This window comes from Sapajus apella, unplaced genomic scaffold, assembly GCF_009761245.1.
Source record: "Sapajus apella isolate SASKATOON/1434 unplaced genomic scaffold, GSC_monkey_1.0 scaffold3, whole genome shotgun sequence".
Lineage (NCBI taxonomy): Eukaryota > Metazoa > Chordata > Mammalia > Primates > Cebidae > Sapajus > Sapajus apella.
This window is the reverse complement of record NW_022436943.1, coordinates 46,695,502-46,717,146: the sequence shown is the minus strand read 5'-3', so window position 1 is coordinate 46,717,146 and position 21,645 is coordinate 46,695,502. Positions and strand designations below refer to the sequence as shown.

Genomic DNA, 21,645 nt, shown 5'->3' with positions numbered 1-21,645 from the left:
CCACCGCGCCCGGCATTTTTTTATTTTTTATTTTTATTTATTTATTTATTTATTTTTGAGACGGAGTTTCGCTCTTGTTACCCAGGCTGGAGTGCAATGGCGCGATCTCGGCTCACCGCAACCTCCGCCTCCCGGGTTCAGGCAATTCTCCTGCCTCAGCCTCCTGAGTCGCTGGGATTACAGGCACGCACCACCATGCCCGGCTGATTTTTTGTATTTTTAGTAGAGATGGGGTTTCACTATGTTGACCAGAATGGTCTCGATCTCTTGACCTCGTGATCCACCCGCCTCAGCCTCCCACAGTGCTGGGATTACAGGCTTGAGCTACCGCGCCCGGCGAGGTCAAGAGTTTAAGACCAGCCTGGCCAACATGACAAACCCCCATCTCTACTAAAAATACAAAAATTAGCTGGGCATGGTGGCACACACCTGTATTCCCAGCTACTTAGGAGGCTGAGGTATGAGAAACGCTTGAACCCAGGAGGTGGAGGTTGCATTGAACCAAGATCATGCCACTGCATTCCAGCCTGGGTGACAGAGCAAACCCTGTCTCAAAAAAAGCCTTTGGACAACCCTGGAGTAATTGGCTTTCTTCTACTTCCAGTCCCTATACCAAGCAGTAGTCAGCAGGGTGGTTGTGCCCCAGGACTAGTATAACAGAGCTTATATATGACTGCTGATATCAGGAGAAATGGGGAGCCTTTGTGCCCACAAGACAAACTGTAGGCACATTTCTACTTCTAGTGTAGACTAGCTTTCATAGTCACTGGAGGTAGAAGCTAGAATAAACAGAAATAGCACCTATGGACAATCAGAAATTTTAAAAGCAAAGATGTGGTTATAAATAAACATTTGAGGAAGGACAACCTCATGAATAATGTCCATGTATCACCAACAAACTGTGTAACCAATTGGAGACAAATGAAATAACCCCTGTAAAAAGGAAATAAAGCCGGGCGCGGTGGCTCAAGCTTGTAATCCCAGCACTTTGGGAGGCCGAGGCGGGTGGATCATGAGGTCAAGAGATTGAGACCATCCTGGTCAACACGGTGAAACCCCGTCTCTACTAAAAATACAAAAAATTAGCTGGGCATGGTGGTGCGTGCCTATAATCCCAGCTACTCAGGAGGCTGAGGCAGGAGAATTGCCTGAACCCAGGAGGCAGATGTTGCGGTGAGCCGATATTGCGCCATTGTACTCCAGCCTGGGTAACATGAGTGAAACTCCGTCTCAAAAAAAAAAAAAAAAAAAGGAAATAAAATTCTTTATAGGCTGAGAAGGGAGCTAACACAGATGAAGAGCAAATTAGCAAAGTGGAAGATCATGAGACCAGTAATTCTTACAGTATGTGATACAAAAGTACAAAGACTTGAAAAGCATGAAGAAATAAATAAAAGAAATGGAGGAGATAGGTTAAGATCTCATGGGATTTATGGGAGGTAAAAACAAGAAGTGTAGGAGAGAAAATATTCACATGTTAGAACAATTTGTTCAGTTAAAGAATACCATGTCTTCTTGATTTAAAAGTATTCTTAAGATGTAATGTGTTCCAAGTACCGAGTACTACTATAAGATGACTATAGTTAACAAAATTATATAGTTCTAGACCGTGTGCAGTGGCTCACGCCTGTAATCACAGCACTTTGGGAGGCCGAGGCAGGTGGATCACCTGAAGTCCGGGAATTCGAGACCAGCCTAACCAACATGGAGAAACTCTGTCTCTACTAAAAATACAAAATTAGCTGGTCATGGTGGCACATGCCTGTAATCCCAGCTACTCGGGAAGCTGAGGCAGGAGAATTGATTGAACCCGGGAGGCGGAGGTTTTGGTGAGCCAAGATAGCACCATGCACTCCAGCCTGGGCAACAAGAGCAAAACTCCATCTCAAAAAGAAGAAAAAGATTATATAGTTCTGAGTAGCTAGAAGAGGGATGTTGAATGTTTCCAATACAAAGAAATGGTAAATGTTTGAGAAGACAGATAATGCTAATTACCTTGATCTGATCACTATACATTATATGTATCGCAACATCAGTATGTACCCCATGTACAGTTATTATGTCATTTTTAAAAACTAATTTTAAGCCCACGAATTTGAGATCAGCCTGGGCAATACAAGGAGACCCTGTCTCTACAAAAAGTTTAAAAATTAGCTGGGTGTGGTGGTGCGCGCCTGTAGTCCCAGCCACTTGAGGCTGAGGCCAGAGGATTGCTTGAGCCCAGTTTGAGGTTGCAGTGAGCTATGATTGTGCCACTGCAATCCAGCCTGAGTGACAGAGGGAGACCCTGTCTGTTTAAAAAAAAAAAAGAAAAAGAAAAGAAAAAAGTAAAATATTATCAAGTCAGTTTCTTTATTAATTGTAGTGTGGATTCTTGAGTTCTCGTGATTTTTCGTTCCTAGTCTATTGTAAACATGGTTTATACATCAATCCAACATTCTTAAAAAACTTGTTTAAAAAAGAACTTATTATACAATTTAGATTGTCATTTAAAATGTGTATAATAACCTACTATTGTATTAAATGACTAAAACATGCATTTCATATGTATGTGTGTGTATATATACTGCATATCTATATCTATAGATATCTATCTATCTATAGATAGATAGATATACATGTTTATATACTATCAAGGAGTTATATACTGTCAAAGAGCTCATATGTCAAGAACTCCTTGACATATGATGGGTTTATCTGGGCATAACCTGATTGTAAGTGGAGGGTCATAATGAAGACTGAATACATATCACTTTCATGCTGTTGTGAAGTTTAAAAATCATAAATTGAACCATTGTAATTTGGGGATCATCTGTATATATGATATAAATTACATTTATTTTCCTTTTTAAGGTGCAAGAATTGTTTATCCGTGATTATGGAGAGATTTTTAATGTCCAGTTACCGGGTAAAGAAGAACGGACAAAATTTTTTGAAGATTTAATTCTAAAACAAGCTGCTAAGTCTCCTATATCAAAAAAGAAAGCAGGTTAGTTTCTATATCAAAGTTTATACTTAATAATTTTGAGAAAGTGGTAATGAAATAGTTAATGGCGTTGACCTGTGTCTGATAACACAAGCTCAAAACCTCACTCATGAGGTTGATGCATTTACTGATTAAAAATCTCTGTCCTTGACTTAAGCATATCCCTAAAAAGTAAAAAAAAAAAAATTTAAATCTCTATGCTTCCCATTAAAATGGACTAAAGTTCTTAAGGTACACGAGGTCTTTGATAGCATAGCCCCAATCTGTCTTTCTAAGCTCATTTTGGGCACTTGTGTTCTGCTCAGCCCTCCACGCCCCACCTTTTTTCTTATAAAATACTATTATTTTTTGAGACAGGGTCTCGCTCTGTCACCCAGGCTGGTGTGAAGTGGCATGATCACAGCTTACTATAGCCTCAACCTTCTGAGCTCAAGCAATCCTCCCACCTCAGCCTCCCAAGTAGCTGGGACTGCGGTCTCATGCCACCATGCCTGACTAAATACTTATTTTTTTAGTATACCTCATTTATTCTTTATTATCAAGACTTTCCTTACTTATATGTGCATAGTGAATGGCTTCTGCCTTTATGACCCATCATACTTTTAAAATACTACTAATATGACATTACAGTGATATGATTATGTCTCTTACTCCCTTAGTAGTTTGTCAGCTCATAATGGCAGAACTCTAATATTCCTTTTTTTATCCTGAGTACTCATTGTATATCTATTTAAACAAAATAACCTTTTGTTATATTTGAAATATATTATACATTTGTATTAGTTCAAAACTAGTAAAAAAAAAAAAAAAAGGCATTTTATAGTTAGAATATTTTTGTCCTGGAAATAATGCATTTTCAAAGTTTAATAGCCTCTTAAATTATCTTAAAATGGAACAGAGATGATGACTTTTAGGAATTAGCATTCCAAATTACAAGTTACTAATGATTTCTGGAGGGGATATAGGGTTAGAGATTATGGTAGTGCTTTTGTATTCCAAATCCTTGGATTCCTGGAATATTTATAGAAGATAATCCCTCAAATCCTGGCTCTGTTTTCACTAAATCACTTGTCACCCTCAATATTATGGAGGAATAGTAACTAAACTTTTCCATCCATGTGAAGTTTTGCAGGCTTTGGAGGTATTACCGGTAGCACCACCACCTGAGCCAAGATTACTGACAGCAGAAGAAGTGAAACGACTAGAAGAACAAGAAGAAGACACATTTAGAGAACTGAGGATTTTCTTAAGAAATGTTACACATAGGCTGGCTATTGACAAGCGATTCCGAGTGTTTACTAAGCCTGTTGACCCTGATGAGGTATTAATTTAATCTTTGGATCAAATGTGTTCTAGGCCATAATACTTCACAATCAGAGGATATTTGAAGAGTTTATGTGGTTCTGCCCACACTCTGAACTAGTTTCCTCTATTTGGAAACATGTACCAGGTTAGTGTCCTAAGCACATGGAGACTTTAAGAGCGGGATGAAACATTTTCCTTTCCGGCAGACAACTACGTCTGTCTGCCCAACCTAAACATTCTAGAAGTAATTGAGAATGTCTTATTTTATTTTATTTATTTTAGAGATGGAGTTTCACTCTTGTTGCCCAGGCTGGAGTGCAATGGCGTAATCTCGTCTCACTGCCGCCTCCACCTCCTGGGTTCAAGCGATTCTCCTGCCTCAGCCTCCCAAGCAGCTGGGACTACAGGCATGTACCACCACGCCCGGCTGATTTTTGTATTTATAGTAGAAATGGGGTTTCTCTATGTTGGCCAGGCTGGTCTTGAACTCCTGACCTCAGGTGGTCCACCCGCCTCAGCCTCCCAAAACGCATGAGCCACCACACCCAGCTTTTTTTTTTTTTTTTTAGGGTTGGGGCTTCACTGTTGCCCAGGCTGGAGTGCAGTGACACAATCTCATCTTTCACTGCAATCTTGCAGAGATAGAGTCTTGCTATGTTGTCCAGCCTAGTCTCAAACCCTTGGCCTCAAGCATCTTCCTGCCTCAGCCTCCCGAAATGCTGGGGATTATAGGAATGAGCTGACCAAGAATGTCACTGCCACATGATATTATTATGACCTTCACAATTGGAAGAGATCTGGAGAGCCAGATCTTAAGTTGCCCTGAAGCACTGGTGGCAATTGGATGAGGAAAGAATATAGGATGTTACTGGAGAATACAGCTGCCCAAGAATAAGAAACAAATACAAAACAAATAGCCTTAGATGAAGTCAAAGGTTTTATGTTAAATATATAATAATCTCTTACATATTTATTCTCTATCCCCGATATTGCCTGGCAGAGAAACTTGAGTCACCTGTTATATTTACAGTTAATTTTGTGATCTGGTCATTTGCTTGAATTTTAGGTTCCTGATTATGTCACGGTAATAAAGCAACCAATGGACCTTTCATCTGTAATCAGTAAAATTGACCTACACAAGTATCTAACTGTGAAAGACTATTTGAGAGATATTGATTTAATCTGTAGTAATGCCTTAGAATACAATCCAGATCGAGATCCTGGAGGTGAGCATTAGTGAATTGTTTTTCAGGGGGTGGAGTTGGGGGGCAGCTAACACTTATGTTTGATTTTTGTGTCAGGTGCCATATTATAAACATAACAAAAGTACTGTTTAATCGTCAAAACAACCTTATCCCCATTTTACAGATGGTAAAAATGAAGTTTAGAAAGGTTAAAAACATTGCTCAAGGTCACACTTCCAGGAAGGGGCAGAGTGAGAATTTGAATGCAGGTTTCTCTCGTTCCCCCTGTTTTTAACAGTTACATGATATGTCCTCTAATGTCTCATATAGGATGAGATGGCTTGTTTTCTTTGTATTTCAGTGCTGTTCCTCAAAGTGGAAAAGTAGACACTCTGTAATACAATAGGTTTAAAACTATTTTATTAGTTATTACAAAAGCAATATAATATAGTGCTTACTAATAGTAATATTTTAAAAATCTAGTCCCCCGTTTCCTTTCTCCAAAGGTGGACGCTGTTAAGTTTGATGATATCTTTTCGGACTTTTTCTGTGCATATATATACCCCTTCTGCTCTCACCTATCCCCTCTGTTAAAATAAAATTTAATGGATATAGTGTATGTTATTTAGGTGGAGGATACCCCAAAAGCCCTGATTTCATGTACAGTCTGTGCATATAACAAAATTGCGCTTGCACCCCATAAATTTGTACAAATTTTAAAAAATAATAAAATGTATGAAGTAAATCATTTTTAATGTTATGTTTGTTCTGTATCTTGTCCATTTCCAAGAAATGTTCTTTCTTAGGTGCTTATTTAGTTTTCTGATAGCTTCCTGTTCTTATGGGTATACTGCTCTTTAACTCTTACCAATGGATAAAAAAATACATTTTAAAAATAATTCTGTTTTCTGTATTAATTTCTCCTCCAGTACATTGGCTTTTGTTTTTAAATTGGTGGTGCTTATAAGTTAGATTGATTAGCATAGGGATCTACTGAAACTTTCTTTAACAATTGAAAAGCTTACTATTCTTTTCCTCCCAGTCCTCTAGCTCACCTTCCCTAAGCATTTCCTTGTAATTCAGAGTTCTGGAGTTAAGCAGTGGGAAACAGACTAGGAAGCTGAGAACACTCCTTCATTTTATGTAGGAAGAAGGAACCAGGTATTCTGGAGGCAGAGGGCTTTCTCTGCCACATTGCAGTCATGCTGCCGCTGCTCCCTTTCTGCCTGTTGCGGCAATCTAAAATTATCTCAGGCTAGTGGTGTCAAATGTTAGTGGACATCAGAATCTCCTAAAGGACTTCATAAAATACAGATCACTGGACCCCATCTCTAGGGTTTCTGATTCTGTAGGTGTGGGCCCTGAGAATTTTCATTTCTAATGCGTTTCCCAGTGTCATTGATGCTGCTGGGTTCAGGAAGCATTACTTAGAGCTTGCCCTGACTTTCTTCAGGCCCATATGCCATATTAGAAAGCCCACTTCAACGTTCCTAATGTAATGTAGCTATTCCTATATAACCTGGGAGTGAATTTTGCAGTCTCTTGGCCTTTGAGGAGTATCGATCTTGGCAGTTTAAGCAATCCTGCATTCACTTATTCCGTCTGCTGCCTCAAATTATATTTTTTGTTGATTCATTCTTTTTTTTTCTGATATTTCTTTTTTTTTTTTTTAGACAGAGAGACAGAGTTTCACTCTTGTTACCCAGGCTGGAGTGCAATGGCGCGATCTCGGCTCACCGCAACCTCCGCCTCCTAGGTTCAGGCAATTCTCCTGCCTCAGCCTCCTGAGTAGCTGGGATTACAGGCACACGCCACCATGCCCAGCTAATTTTTTGTATTTTTAGTAGAGACGGGGTTTCACCATGTTGACCAGGATGGTCTCGATCTCTTGACCTCGTGATCCACCCGCCTCGGCCTCCCAAAGTGCTGGGATTACAGGCGTGAGCCACCGCGCCCGGCTTTTTTTCTGATATTTCAAAGGGATCTGAACACAACAAGAGCAGTAAAATTGTTTGGGTTTAGTCTGCCATGTTGAATCAGATGTTCAGCACGTTAAGATTAGCACCAGAACAAGAATAGGACAATTCCAGTAACTTACTATTTGTGGTAAAAGTCAAAAGGAATTGTAAGAGCTACTATCTTAGCCCAATATGCTGTTTATTTTTGGTATATTAAAAGGGGGGAATTAATTATGTTTTTTACTCATTTCATAGATCGTCTTATTAGGCATAGAGCCTGTGCTTTAAGAGATACTGCCTATGCCATAATTAAAGAAGAACTTGATGAAGACTTTGAGCAGCTTTGTGAAGAAATTCAGGAATCTAGAAAGAAAAGAGGTAGGAAAGTGATTTGGTGTCAGAAAAGAATGCTTCAGATGTATTGAGTATTTTCAGTTAATCCTTCATGTAATTTTGAAATCCGGAAATCCTTTTGACATCCCACATATCTATTTATAAGGTTGTAGCTCCTCCAAATATGCCCCATCTTACTACCATGTGATGCCAAAGCAAAATTCCACTCTTGCTGGTGATAAAAGATCAGATCCAGAGCAGAATGAAAAGCTAAAGACACTGAGTATTCCCATGGCTTGCAGCACTCCTGGTAAGTACTTGAGTAGTTTTCATTTATGAAATTGTAACCTTTGTTCTTTTCTAATGTCATTAACTTTCTCCCTCAATTTTCTTTCATTTGTGTTAATGCAGTGAATTACATTGATTTTGTTACTATTAAGACAACTTTACATTCTTGAAATAAATCCAAGTTTATAATGTACCACTTTCAATCCAAAAGTTCACCATCTAATTGTGGACTGACTTGATTTGAAACTGGTATCTGTAAATTCTGGTCTATTCCCTACTCCCCCTTATTCTTAGGATGTAACTCCACAGGTTAGCAATTCAAAGGCTGTAGGGTTTTCTAAGGCCCGCCTTCCTTGGCAGACTTTTAATTCCAATTTTTGTTCTTTAAGCCCCATCACTGTCAGACTCTGCTCAGCTTCTCAGGCTCTGTTATTCATTTGTTTTCCCAGATTTTAGCACCATAATTCCTCACTACTTTATCAGATCTCTGTGTGTGTTAAGGTTAGGGTTAGCGTGTTTGCTGGGGTTAGAACCTTCACTTATTGTATTGCAAGTTTGTCTATCCTCAGGTAATTGATCTGAGATAGATAAAGAATAAGCCCTTCTTTTGAAAAATTGGGAGGAGGCAGCTGGGAAAGGAAAGATACAAGAAGAAAATTAGCAAGAGGACTTCACTACCAGAATGCTCACAGTCAAATCAACTTAAAGCAAGAATATATATGTATGGAAATTACCTCCCTTAAAACAATCAATTATTTGATATGTACCCAACAGGATTACATATTTTATGTCCACCAAAAGGCACATCCAAGAATATTCAAAGAAGCAATATTCATATTAGGTTGGTACAAAAGTAGTTGCGGTTTTGCCATAAAAAGTCATAGTTTAACACTGTGAGTAATTCAAATGCCTATCACCAGTAGAATGGAAAGATATGAATTATTATACACTGAGAATCCTTAAATGTCAGCTACATACAACAGCACAGATGAACCTCTTAAACAATGTTGAGTGAATCCTAGACACGTTCACATGTGACAGAATTTTAAAATACATATTTAAAATTTTTATGTATGTATGAAGTCAAAAATGGGCAAAACTAATCCATGGTGTTGTAAATCAGGATATTGTTTACTTTTTAGGATATTATGACTAGAATTAGAATAAGGGTAACTTTGGAATGTTAGTATATGTTCTGTTTCTCAATCTGGGTGCCAATTATGTGAGTTTCTTCTGTTTGTGGATATTCATTTCATGTTTATGTTCTGAGTACAATTGACCCTTGAATTCGCATAGTCTAGATAGTGAAAAAATTAGGTATGTTGCATACAATATGTATAGACAGTAGTATTTTATCACTTATTACTGTAAAGTATAAACAAATTTATTTTTAAAAGTTAAAATTTATCAAAATTTAACACACAAACACCGTACATAGCACCATTTGCAGTCAAGAGAAATGTAAACAAATATAAAGATTCAGTAGTATATCACAACTGCATAAAATTAACTGTAGTACATGACTGTACTACTGTAATTTCGGAGCCACCTCCTGTTGCTGTTGTGGTGAGCTCAAGTTTCGTGAGTATCTGTTTAAAACGATGTGTGATGCTAATCATCTCCAAGTGAGCAGGTGGCCAAGTAAAAAGTGATCTTGTAGTTCTCAAGTATTTTTTATAGCGTTTAGTACAGTACCAGAAACCTTGAATAACACCATGGGACACACAGGAAGTACCACTAGTAATGATGGAAGTACTCCCAAGAAGCAGAGAAGCCTTCTAAGATAAAGTTGAATTGTTTAATACGTACCATAGATTGAGGTCTCCAGCTGTAGTATCTTACCCTTTCAAGACAAATGAATTCAGTGTAAGGACCATTGTAAAAAATAACAATAATAAAAGGGGCCAGAAATGGTGACTTACGCCTGTAAACCCAGCACTTGGAGAGGCCAGGGTGGGTTGATCACTTGAGGTCAAGAGTTTGAGACAAGCCTGGCCAACATGGTGAAACCCCATCTCTACTAAAAATGCAAAAATTAGCTGGGTGTGGTGCCAGGTGCCTGTAATCGCAGCCACTGGGGAGGCTGAGGCACAAGAATCACTTGCACCCAGGAGGTGGAGGTTGCAGTGAGCCAGTCTGTGTCACTGTACTGCAGCCTGGCCAGCAAAGTGAGACTCTCGTCTCAAAAGAAAGAAAAGAAGGCTGAGCACAGTGGCTCACACCTATAATCCCAGCACTTTGGGAGGCCAAGGTGGGCTGATTGCCTGAAGTCAGGAGCTCAAGACCAGCCTGGCCAACATGGTGAAAGCCTGTCTCTACTAAAAATACAAAAATTAGCTGGATGTGGCAGTGCACACCTGTAATTCCAGCTACTCGAGGGGCTGAAGCAGGAGAATTGCTTGAACCCGGGGTGCAGGGGGGTGCAGAGGTTGCAGTGAGCTGAGATCGCACCACTGCCCACCTGCCTGGGCAATAGAGCAAGACTCTGTCTCAAAAAACAAATAAAAAAAGAAAAGAAGGAAATTTGTCAAGCCATTGTTGCAGGTACACCAGCAGATGCAAAAACTTTGTACTTTCTGTGAAATACCTTTTGTCTCATGTTGAAAATGCAGCTTTTATCTGGACGCAATATTGCTGTAAGAAAGGTGTACCTGTAGACTCTAACATGATTCAAGAAAAAATGAAGTCATCATATGACAAAGCAGAAGGAATTTAATGGCAGTAAAACATGGTTTGATAATTTTAGAAAGAGGTTAGGCTTAAAAATATGAAGGTAACAAGATAAGCAGCTTCTGACAACCAAGAGGCAGCAGACAAGTTCTCACACACCATTAATAAAATCATTGGACAGAGGCCAGGCACTGTGGCTCATGTCTGTAATCCTAGCACTTTGGGAGAAGCCAAGGTGGTAGGATTGCTTGAGGCCAGCAGTTTAAGACCAGCCTGGGCAACAGAGCAAGACTCCATCTCTAAAAAAAACCAAATAACTAGCCAGGCATTTGTGGCCCTAGCTTCTTGAGATACTGAGGCAGAAGGATCACTTGAGCCTGGGAGTTCAAGGCTGCAGTGAGCTATGATTGTGCCACAGCACTCTAGCCTGGGTGACAGAGCAAAACCCTGTCTCAAAAAAAAAAAACCAAAAAAAGAAAATAAAAAAAATCACTGGGGGAGAAAGGTAATCTTTCATTCTCCTTTGTCATTTCTACTACCTAAAAGTTTTACCACTTCTTTCCAGGACTACTGCTGTGTGGTTATGCTACATCTGGTCTAGACAGAATATTTAACCTCTCTCTGTACCTTAGTTTCTTCTGTAAAATGGCAATGATAATGGTAGCAAACTTCATTGGGTTAAAGAGAAATTTTAATGAATAAGCATACATAAGGGCTTAGAAGAATTCCTAGTATATGCTTTATGCAGTGGTATGTGCCTATAGTTGTAGCTATTCAGAAGGCTGAGGTAGGAAGATTTCTTGAATCCAGGAGTTTGGGATTGTAGTGCGCCATGACTATGCTTGTGTATAGCCATTGCACTCTAGCCTAGGCAACATAGTAAGAGACTTTCTAGCATATGATAAATGCTCCGTAAGTGTAGCCTATTTCCATTTTTGCCCTTCTTCCAGTCCATTTCATACTGCTGCCAAAGTGATCTTTGCAAAATATGCGTCAGACCTTATGTCAATACCCTCCTTAAAAGTATTCAAGATTAAAAGTATTCAAGATAAAATCAATATTTTTTTTTAACCATTTTATCATCTGGGCCTTACTCACTTCTCCACCTTCTCACAGTATATTCTATTCTGGTTTCTATATTTTAACCATACAAAATTAGTGTGGTTTCTCACTATTTTTTTTTTTCTTTTAGTTCATGTCTTTTATTAACTCATTTGCTTGTCTCCTGGTTTGTTGAAGCAGTAAGTCAGACAACATTTGCCACAATAATGTCTGTCAAAGTGGCTTGCCGTAAACACTCCAGCACCGCGTTCCTCAGAAGGGCACTCTCGACAAAGGCGACTAATTTTGCCATTCTCATCCACCTTATATTATTTCAGGACAGCCAGCTTAACCTTCTTTCTCTTGTGCTTATTCTTGGGAGTGGTGTAAGACTTCTTCCTTTTCTTAGCACCACCACAAAGTCTCAACACAAGATGAAGAGTAGACTCCTTCTGAATGTTGTAGTCAGACAAAGTACCTCCATCTCCCAGTTGCTTGCCAGCAAAGATCAGTCTTTGCTGATCAGGAGGAATGCCTTCCTTATCTTGGATCTTGGCCTTTACATTTTCTGTAGTATCCAAGGGTTCAGCCTCGAGGGTGATGGTCTTCCCTGTAAGGGTTTTCACAAAAATCTGCATTTTGGTGGCGGCCCCACCTGAGGCGCAGATGGCGGATCAAAAAGCGGTTTCTCACTGTTTATCCTTTCATATATCAGGGTTTTTTTTCACTCTTGGAATTTGAGAAAATTGTTGAATGTTCTTTCATCATTTTTCTTTAAATTTCTTGAAGCTCAGTTGAAGAGAAAAATTCGTAAAAAGTCAAGATGGTACTTAGGCACCATAAAAAAACGAAGGAAGATTTCACAGGCAAAGGATAATAGCCAGAATACCACAGATCACAAAATTGAGAGTGATACAGAGGAAACTCAAGACACAAGTGTAGACCATAATGAGACCGGAAACACAGGAGAGTCTTCAGTGGAAGAAAACGAGAAGCAGCAAAATGCCTCTGAAAGCAAACTGGAATTGAGAAATAATTCAAATACTTGTAATATCGAGAATGAGCTTGAAGACTCTAGGAAGACTACAGCATGTACAGAATTAAGGAGAGATAAGATTGCTTGCAATGGAGATGCTTCTAGCTCTCAGATAATACACATTTCTTACGAAAATGAAGGAAAAGGTAAGTCTTTTCAAATTAAAATAATTTACTAATTTTAAAAAATACTGCAAAGTTTCTAAACAACTAATTGCATCTCAGCTTATTGCTTTTTGCTTGCCTTTCGGAGCACAGTTGTTAGTTAATTAGAAAACAGTAGCATTCTAAAACCTAAAATGCAATAAAATATATATATATAAGAAAGAAAGAAAACAGTAACATTATCTTTACTATTGAGCGAGTAAGGATGTTACCAGCTATGGCACCAAACGGACCTAAATTTGAGCCTCCATTTAGCTTGTAACCTTGGGCAAGATACTTAACTTGTTAGCCCATTTGCTTATCTACAGAATTGGGGTGGACAGATAATTGCTTGGTAATGAGATATTTTGAAGATTAAATGTAACAAACTAAAGCATAAGATACCCTTTCATTTTTAAGCAAGATAAGAGTGCTTTGATTTTTGCTGAGTGGTATGAACAACAATTATCCACCCCTTTCATTTTTCTATCCCTTATTGTAGGTTAAGTCCAAGATTATTTATATTTACTCCACTGATCCTGCTCTCCAAATTTTCTATTTAGAATTGTCCTCATTTGGATCTTCTGGAGCCCTTGACAGTAAATTTGTTTGGATTTTTAAAAAGCCAAATATTATTTTAGTCATACAAAGCAAAATAGTGGATAATGGGGCCAAAAATTTATTTTGGTCAATAATAAGTATTGACTAAGTTAATGGACTTTTTTTTCCCCCCCAGTGGGTGATACACTAAATACAAGCCTTTTGCCAGGACTTCTTTGACATGAGTTCTGAGTGTATTTGAGTAATTAACAATAATAGACTAGGAAATACTTTCTAGTGTGAATATTTAAGTGTTAATCATCTGGCTTTATAATATGTTTTGGTTTGAATCAGAGTTTTATTTTCCTTTTATCATAATCTTTTTTAAAAAGAACACTTTAGTGGGACAGGTTCTTGCTTCGATACCAAGAAACCTGGGTTCTTGTCCTGGCTCATACAACAGTTAGGTATATATCCTTAGAAAAGCCTCATCAACTCTCTTGGCCTTATTTTTCTCATTTTTCAGTGAGTAAATTGTTCTAAATCAAGGATCAGCAGACCAAATACCAGATAGTTAAATACTTTAGCCTACACAGGGGCCTATACAATCTCGGTCTCTGTGGCAACTACCCAACCCTGCTGGGAAAACTGCATTGACAGTAGGTAATATTGATGTGGCTGGATTGGTTTATGTATTTTTTTGTTTATTTGTTTGTTTTGAAACAGAGTCTTGCTCTATTGCCCAGGCTGGAGTGCAGTGGCGTGATCTCAGCTCACTGCAACTTCTGCCTCCTGGGCTCAAACGATCTAACCCCAGCCTCCCAAGTAGCTGAGACTATAGGTATGCACAACCATGCATAGCTAATTTTTTTTTTTTTTTTTTTTTTTTAAGAGACGGGGTTTTGCCATGTTGCCAAGGCTAATCTCCAGCTTCTGGACTCAAGGGATCCACTTGCCTTAGCCTCCAGAAGTGCCGGGAATATAGGCAGGCTGTGTTCTAATACAACTCAATTTACAGTGGTAGGCCGGATTTGACCATGTGTGGCATTTTACAACTCTGTTCTAGATTATCGAGGTCCCTTCTAGCTTTTCAGTTCTGTGTGTCTTGTGCCCAAATAAAAGACATTCTAACCTGTTGAGAATCCCCTTGAAACACTCAGTATGTGACCTACTTCTCAAACTGTCCTTAGTTTTCGAGTGTGTGTGAGTGGTGGTATCTCAGTCTTACAGCAGAACAAGTTAATAAGCCAAAATTGCTGTTTATGCTCTTAGTAAACATGCTCTATTTAATCTGCCTAATATTATTTATTTTAGGCATCATAATATCTATGATGGACCAAATAAGAGTTACTTAATTTTTCATTCTAGAAATGTGTGTTCTGCGAATGACTCGAGCTAGACGTTCCCAGGTAGAACAGCAGCAGCTCATCAGTGTTGAAAAGGCTTTGGAAATTCTTTCTCAGCCTACACCCTCACTTGTTGTGGATCATGAGCGATTAAAAGTATGTATATTGAAATCATAATGCTTTTACTCTGGAGATTAGTAATCCCTAAACACTGGCCTGTGACTAGTATCATTCTGGCTAAATGGGATTTACATGAAAAAGTAAAACTTTTTCTTCCTCCAAGCTTCCCTTTATTGTTCTTCTCCTTCACCTGTTCCAAATTAAGAATTAGGCCAGGCACAGCATCTCACACTGGTAATCCTAGCACTTTGGGAGGCCCAGGTGGGCAGATCACCTGAGGCCAGAAGTTTGAGACCAGCCAGGCCAACAGTGTGAAACCCCATCTCTAATAAAAATAAAAAATTAGTTGGGCATGGTAGTGGTCACCTGTAATCCCAGCTACTTGGGAGGCTGAGACAGGAGAATCTCTTGAACCCCAGGGCAGAGGTTACAGTGAGCCGAGGTCACGCCACTGCCCTGGGCAACAGAGCAAGACTCCACCTCAAGGGGGGAAGAAAAAAGAAAGAATTATTATTATTTTAATATAAAATAGATTTTTAATTCTTAAAAAATAGGTAAGTCTCACTATGTTGCCCAGTCTGGTCTCGAACTCCTGAGCTCAAGTCATCTTCCTGCCTCAGCCTCTAAAATGCTAGGATTATAGGCATGAGCCACCATGCCTGGCCCCAAATTAAGAATTATATCTAAGGATCTGCAGTAGGAATCAGGGGGAAAATAGCTAAGTAATTCTGATAGCTGTCAGGTTATCTGTTGCTCATCATTCTTTTCCCCTGCCTATTCCCCTAAAATTCAGCTTTCATCCGAACCACTGTAATAAATTGACATCCTAATAGCTAATAATACTTGATTTTGCTAAACTGAATTCTTCCTGCTATACCTGTAACACTTGACACTATGGATAACTCTTCTTCCTTGACTGTTGTGTCCTTAAATCATCCTTGCCTTGAACTACTTTTGTAAGCTCCTCAGGAATTTTCTGACCATTTGCTCTATTTTTCTGTACTTTTGGAATAGCCATCACCTCTGTAGGCGTGATACTACATCTGGAACGCCACACCCTGACACACCTAAACAACGGTCTTATCTCCTCAACCAACAACTTGGATGTATTACAGTCACCTTTAACATATATTTGAAATAAGATTGATTTCTTGCCCTTTTCCTTCAAAAGTAAAAACACTTAGCATCCCAATTCCAATTTACCTGTTTTATTTTGGCCACATTTCAAGGCTGAGAACATTATACGTTTATCAAAAATACATTATTTGTAATACAGATAAGAGTTTTGGCATTTTAGAGGGAAATCTTCCTTGTTTAAGTACAAAGTGAACCTGTTAGTACTAATGAACTTAGGAAAGTGTGTCTCTTGAATGTAGCAGAGCTAATAAGAACTTGATGTCTACACTTATTAGAGAAGGAAGCAGTATTCCCGGAGCAGTTTCTTTAAAAAAACTGCAGTCTTTCTGAAAAAAAATCTATTAAAAAATATATGTGGAACTAAAAGCCCATATAAATCTCATGACAGTGAAATGGTATTCCTAGTGCTGAAATAGGAAGTTGTGTATAAGTTCACTGTTATGTTGTTTAGGGTTAGGAGTAGCAATTATTATTCTTAATTTTCATAAGTTTTACAGCTTTGTTCTGTTCCATGTACATATATATCATTCAGAATAAATTAAAGAAATTCATTACTGAGACTTTCAATTTTTACTTTTTCTGATAATATGACCCATCAAAATGGACTATGTACAGTATATCAATTAGGCATGCAATAAATAATGGCCTTTTATGAGAGGATATACTTGCTATAGAATAACATGCATAAAGGCTGTAGTTAGAAGTGACTGTGTATTAAATTGCAGTTGTTTTTTTTGTTTGTTTTTTGTTTTTTTTTTTTTTTTTTTTTTTTTTTTTTTTTTTTTTTTTTTTTTTTGTTTGTTTTGTTTTTGAGACAGAGTTTCGCTCTTGTTACCCAGGCTGGAGTGCAATGGCGCGATCTCAGCTCACCACAACCTCCGCCTCCTGGGTTCAGGCAATTCTCCTGCTTCAGCCTCCTGAGTAGCTGGGATTACAGGCACGCGCCACCATGCCCAGCTGAATTTTCGTATTTTTAGTAGAGATGGGGTTTCACCATGCTGACCAGGATGGTCTCGATCTCTTGACCTCGTGATCCACCCGCCTCGGCCTCCCAAAGTGCTGGGATTACAGGCGTGAGCCACCGTGCCCAGCCTAAATTGCAGTTTTTAACATGCTGATCTAAATTATTGGACCCATACATTGTTTTGATGACCATTAATGGCCATTTTAGTTGGTTTTTACTAAACTATAATCATGTTTTTGTTAATTATGAGATAATGATCCTACTACAAAGCCACAGGGAAAAAAAAAGAAAAAAAATTATGAGGTAATGGCAGCATATCCTGGTATGGCTACACTTGAAGAATTACAGAAATCCAGTAAGTCCACCATTTTAGTCATGAGAAAAAAAAACACTTAGCAGATGGAAAATCCTTTTTATATAAGATCCCTGAAGTGGTGAGGTAGTTCACCATTTATGTAGTATCTTTTTTAGTTTCACATAAGAAAATTAGTTAAAATACTATCATAAAATATGCAAAAAACTTTGCTTTTCTCTTATTAATCAAAATTGAGGTTACTTTTTAATTTGTTTAGAGATGCTTATGGCTAGATTTAAAATTGGCAATCCCCTCAGCTGTAGTTTTTAGAATAGGGTTACTCAAGGTCAAAGCCAGGATTATAGATAGAGTTAACTACATTGAAATGTCAGAGGCTGCCCTGTGTCATCAGATGGCTGGCTTGGTCTACCCTCCATCAGGCTTATAACAATTCCCAAAACCTTCTAAATTAAATATCTTGTCTGAGGAAGTTTCTCTCTCACACATATTGACACTCATATTTTCTTCTAGAATCTTTTGAAGACTGTTGTTAAAAAAAGTCAAAACTACAACATATTTCAGTTGGAAAATTTGTATGCAGTAATCAGCCAGTGTATTTATCAACATCGCAAGGACTATGATAAAACAACACTTATTCAGGTAAACTATTGAGTGGAAACTTTTTACAAATGCTCTTATGGTCATATTAATGAATCACGTATATAGGATGGTTGAGGCTTTATCTATATAAGAAACTGATTATAAGAACTTAAAGACCATTTTTCTATTTCCAAAACTTATGTCCCATCCCATAAAGACCATTTTAATACATGGATTATGAATTATTTCTAAGTGCAAGTGAGTTTAGTATTTTTCCCAATCTAGGACTTCATTTGTGTCTGTCTGTCTGCCTGCCTGCCTGCCTGCCTGCCTGCCTACCTGTCTTTATTTATTTATTTATTTTGAGACAAGACCTCTGTCACCCAGTCTGGAGTGCAATGGTGTGATCTCAGCTCACTGCAACCTCCGCCTCCCAGGTGCAAGTGATCCTCCTGCCTCAGCATCCCAAGTAGCTGGGACCACAGACACATGCCACCATACCCAGCTAATTTTTGTATTTTTTGTAGAGATGAGGTTTCGCTATGTTGCCTAGACTGATCTTGAGCTTCTAGGCTCAAGCCATCCATCCACCTCAGCCTCCCAAAGTACTGGAATTACAAACATGAGCCACTGTACCCGGCCAGTAGTTTGTGTCTTTAATAAATAGTGGAACATAAACTATGAATACTTTTTTTGTCTCCGTGTATTAATGAAGAATAATAGCTTCTTTTAAGACTTGTTAGCTAGGTACAGTGGCTTATGCCTGTAATCCCAGCATTTTGGGAGGCCAAGGCGGGTGGATTTCTTGAGCCCAGGAGTTCAATACTAGCCTGGCCAACAAGGTGAAACCCTGTCTCTACTAAAACTATAAAAACTAGCCAGATGTGACATGCACCTGTAGTCCCAGCTACGTGGGTGGCTGAGGCATGAGAATCACTTGAATCTGGGAGGCGGAGGTTGCAGTGAGCCAAGATCAAGCCACTCTACTCCAGCCTGGGCAACAGAGTGAGACTCTTGTCTCAAAAAAAAAAAAAAAAAAAAGATTTGTCTACTTAATCTTCCTTTAGAGTAGGTATTTGGGTGTTAATTAAAGCATTAATATTTATTTTTGAGATAGGATCTCGCTCTGTCACCCAGGCTGGAGTGCAGTGGCAAGAACATAGCTCACTGTAACCTGGAACTCCTGAGCTCAGGCAATCCTGCCTCCGTTTTCCAAGTAGCTGAGATTACAGGCAAGCGCCACCACACTGGGCTAATTTTTAAATTTTTTTGTAGAGATGGAGGTCTTGCTATGTTACCTAGGATGGTCCCAAACTCCTAGCCTCAAGCAGTCCTCCCACCTCAGCCTCCCAAAGTGCTAGCATTATCAGGCAGGAGCCACCATGCCTGGCCTTATTATTTTTTTTAATAACAGATCATTTGGCTAGATAGAGTGCTAAATTTAAAAAAATAGATACTACTTACATATGCATATTATTTGTAACTACAAAATACAAAAATGATACCCATTAGTGTGTGTATATATATACATAATAGTGTTTAGTTTACCTACTAAGGTATACTGTGTAGTAGTAATATGCATAATATTGATGCCTACAAAGGGTAAAACTTTAAATACATCAGTACCTTGATTAATACTATTTGAATTTAATATAAGAGGAATGTACCCCATACTCATTTCACAGTTATTTAAATAATGAAGTCCTATAGGGAAAATCAGTTTATGTTTATGTGGCAGTTTTAAATATTGAACTAAATGTTTATTTTAACTATCAAATATATACATGAATATTAATATTCTTAAGGTTGTTTACTGAAAAACAAAACAGTAATGAAGTGTTTCTTTAGCTTATTCCATATTGAAACGTACTATTTTCTCTTCCTCCCCCTTATCTAGAAAATGGAGCAAGAAGTAGAAAAATTCAGTTGTTCCAGATCATGATGTCATGATATCAACTATTCTTTATATTCAGTTCCTATTTAATTCATTTTTGTTGTGTCCACCTAATCGATGTAGTATGAAACCCTGCATCTTTAAAGAAAAGATTAAAATAGTAAAATAAAAGTATTTAAACTTTCCTGATATTTATGTCCATATTAAGATAAATTTCATATGTAAGATAACTGATAAATATTGGAACTTTGCTAGAACAAGGCTCTGTAGTAATAGTTGAAATTTGGCCAACTCTTAATAAAGTTATTTTGGTAACTAATGTTTTACGGCACTTAAGAGTAATTAGCAGCATTAAATTTTTTTGTATTAAGCACTTTTAATTTTATCCTTCCTAAAAATAGTTTATTGTATCAGACAAGAAACTTACCTAACCATTGTGTCCTTCCCATCTATTTTGTCATCTTTGTTTTCTTTAATGCCCCCCTCCCATCTGCCTTTAGATTCCCCTGTCCTCACTTAAAAGCCAGAATGCAAGTCATGATTTATGGGAGGGCTCTTGAATAACTTCTGGCTGCACCACAATTCTGTACTTAAGTATCACAATTATTGTGTTTGAGATAAACATTTTTATAATTCTAATTTGGGTTAATAAAGATTTAAAATATTTCTTGGTTTACTTTTGTAATTATATACACAACAAATGTATTAATAACTACCTTGTTGAACATCTTTGAATAGCACAAAGTTGTTATATTTGCAAGCTGTTTATATCTTTCTAAAATTGTGTTTAGCTTATATTCTATTGATACTTTTTATATACAATTTTATAAATATAAATATTATAAATTTTATATTAATGATACCAAAAATACATTTCTTAAGGTTAAAAGCATACACTTCCATGCATACTTACTTTTGGGAAGAGTGGGGAGAAGACATATTATAAGTTTGTAAAATAGCTTCTGTTGGAAATCTTTTGAGAGGAATAAGGAATGGTCATCTGAAATGAGAGATTCTGGATTCTAATGCAGTTCAAATTTGAGCTGTATTTTTGTTGTTGATTTATCTGGATATTGTTTTTAAAGCCTTCTAAAACCCAGTAAATTCGATACCTTAATTAGTAGATACTGCCTTATGTAATGCATAAAGCAATGACAGTCACTGAGAACATTTAAATATGTCTATATTCCTAGAGATATACATACATACTCTCATTTTTGTTGGTTTATTATAAATTATTCTTCTAGATGCATCTTTTATTCCTAGGATTTCATTTTGTGTTTATAGCTTACCTAATAAATTTTAAAGGTGAAAACTGTCTCTTAAATTTGTTTCTATTTCTTAAGTATTTTAAAACATACCAAAGATAATTCAGTGCAAAAGAAGTGTAAAGTCCGTTCTTTCATATATTACTGTGCATAAAGTGCTGTTGATGTTGGAATGTTTATATAGTACATGTACTTTAGTTACAAAGACTAAAGTGCTTCCTGAAATGTCATCTACAGATTTTAGAAGTGTTATGTCCACATTCCTAAGTAGAGTTTGAAAATCATGCTGAAATTGCAATATTAAATACCATCTCTCATTTATTTTTCAAAAGTGCAGTTTAGGCAAAAAAAACAAAAGGCACCCAGAATAGAAGAAGTGAAACTCTCTTTATTTACAAATGACATGATTTTATATGTAGGATTTCCTTTTTTTTTTGAGACGGACTCTTGCTCTGTCACCCAGGCTGGAGTACAGTGGCACAGTCTCAGCTCACTGCAACCTCTGCATCCCAGACTCAAGCAATTCTCCTGCCTCAG

General features: G+C 37.7%; 1 protein-coding gene and 1 pseudogene across 1 annotated transcript in view; one reads left to right on the top strand and one right to left on the bottom strand.

Annotated features, from left to right (window-relative positions):
• ATAD2 (ATPase family AAA domain containing 2) overlaps positions 1 to 21,161 on the top strand; it is a 70,114-nt gene extending 48,953 nt beyond the window's left edge. Inside the window, exons 20-28 of the mRNA XM_032252912.1 lie at positions 2,854 to 2,989; positions 4,111 to 4,307; positions 5,358 to 5,517; positions 7,689 to 7,811; positions 7,933 to 8,076; positions 12,555 to 12,947; positions 14,853 to 14,986; positions 17,878 to 18,006; positions 19,844 to 21,161. Coding sequence (XP_032108803.1) covers positions 2,854 to 2,989; positions 4,111 to 4,307; positions 5,358 to 5,517; positions 7,689 to 7,811; positions 7,933 to 8,076; positions 12,555 to 12,947; positions 14,853 to 14,986; positions 17,878 to 18,006; positions 19,844 to 19,888 — 1,461 coding nt within the window. The 3' untranslated portion in view covers positions 19,889 to 21,161. The remainder of the gene's footprint in view (positions 1 to 2,853; positions 2,990 to 4,110; positions 4,308 to 5,357; positions 5,518 to 7,688; positions 7,812 to 7,932; positions 8,077 to 12,554; positions 12,948 to 14,852; positions 14,987 to 17,877; positions 18,007 to 19,843) is intronic.
• On the bottom strand, positions 11,899 to 12,508 carry LOC116533324 (annotated as a pseudogene).
• Positions 21,162 to 21,645: the final 484 nt, after the last annotated feature.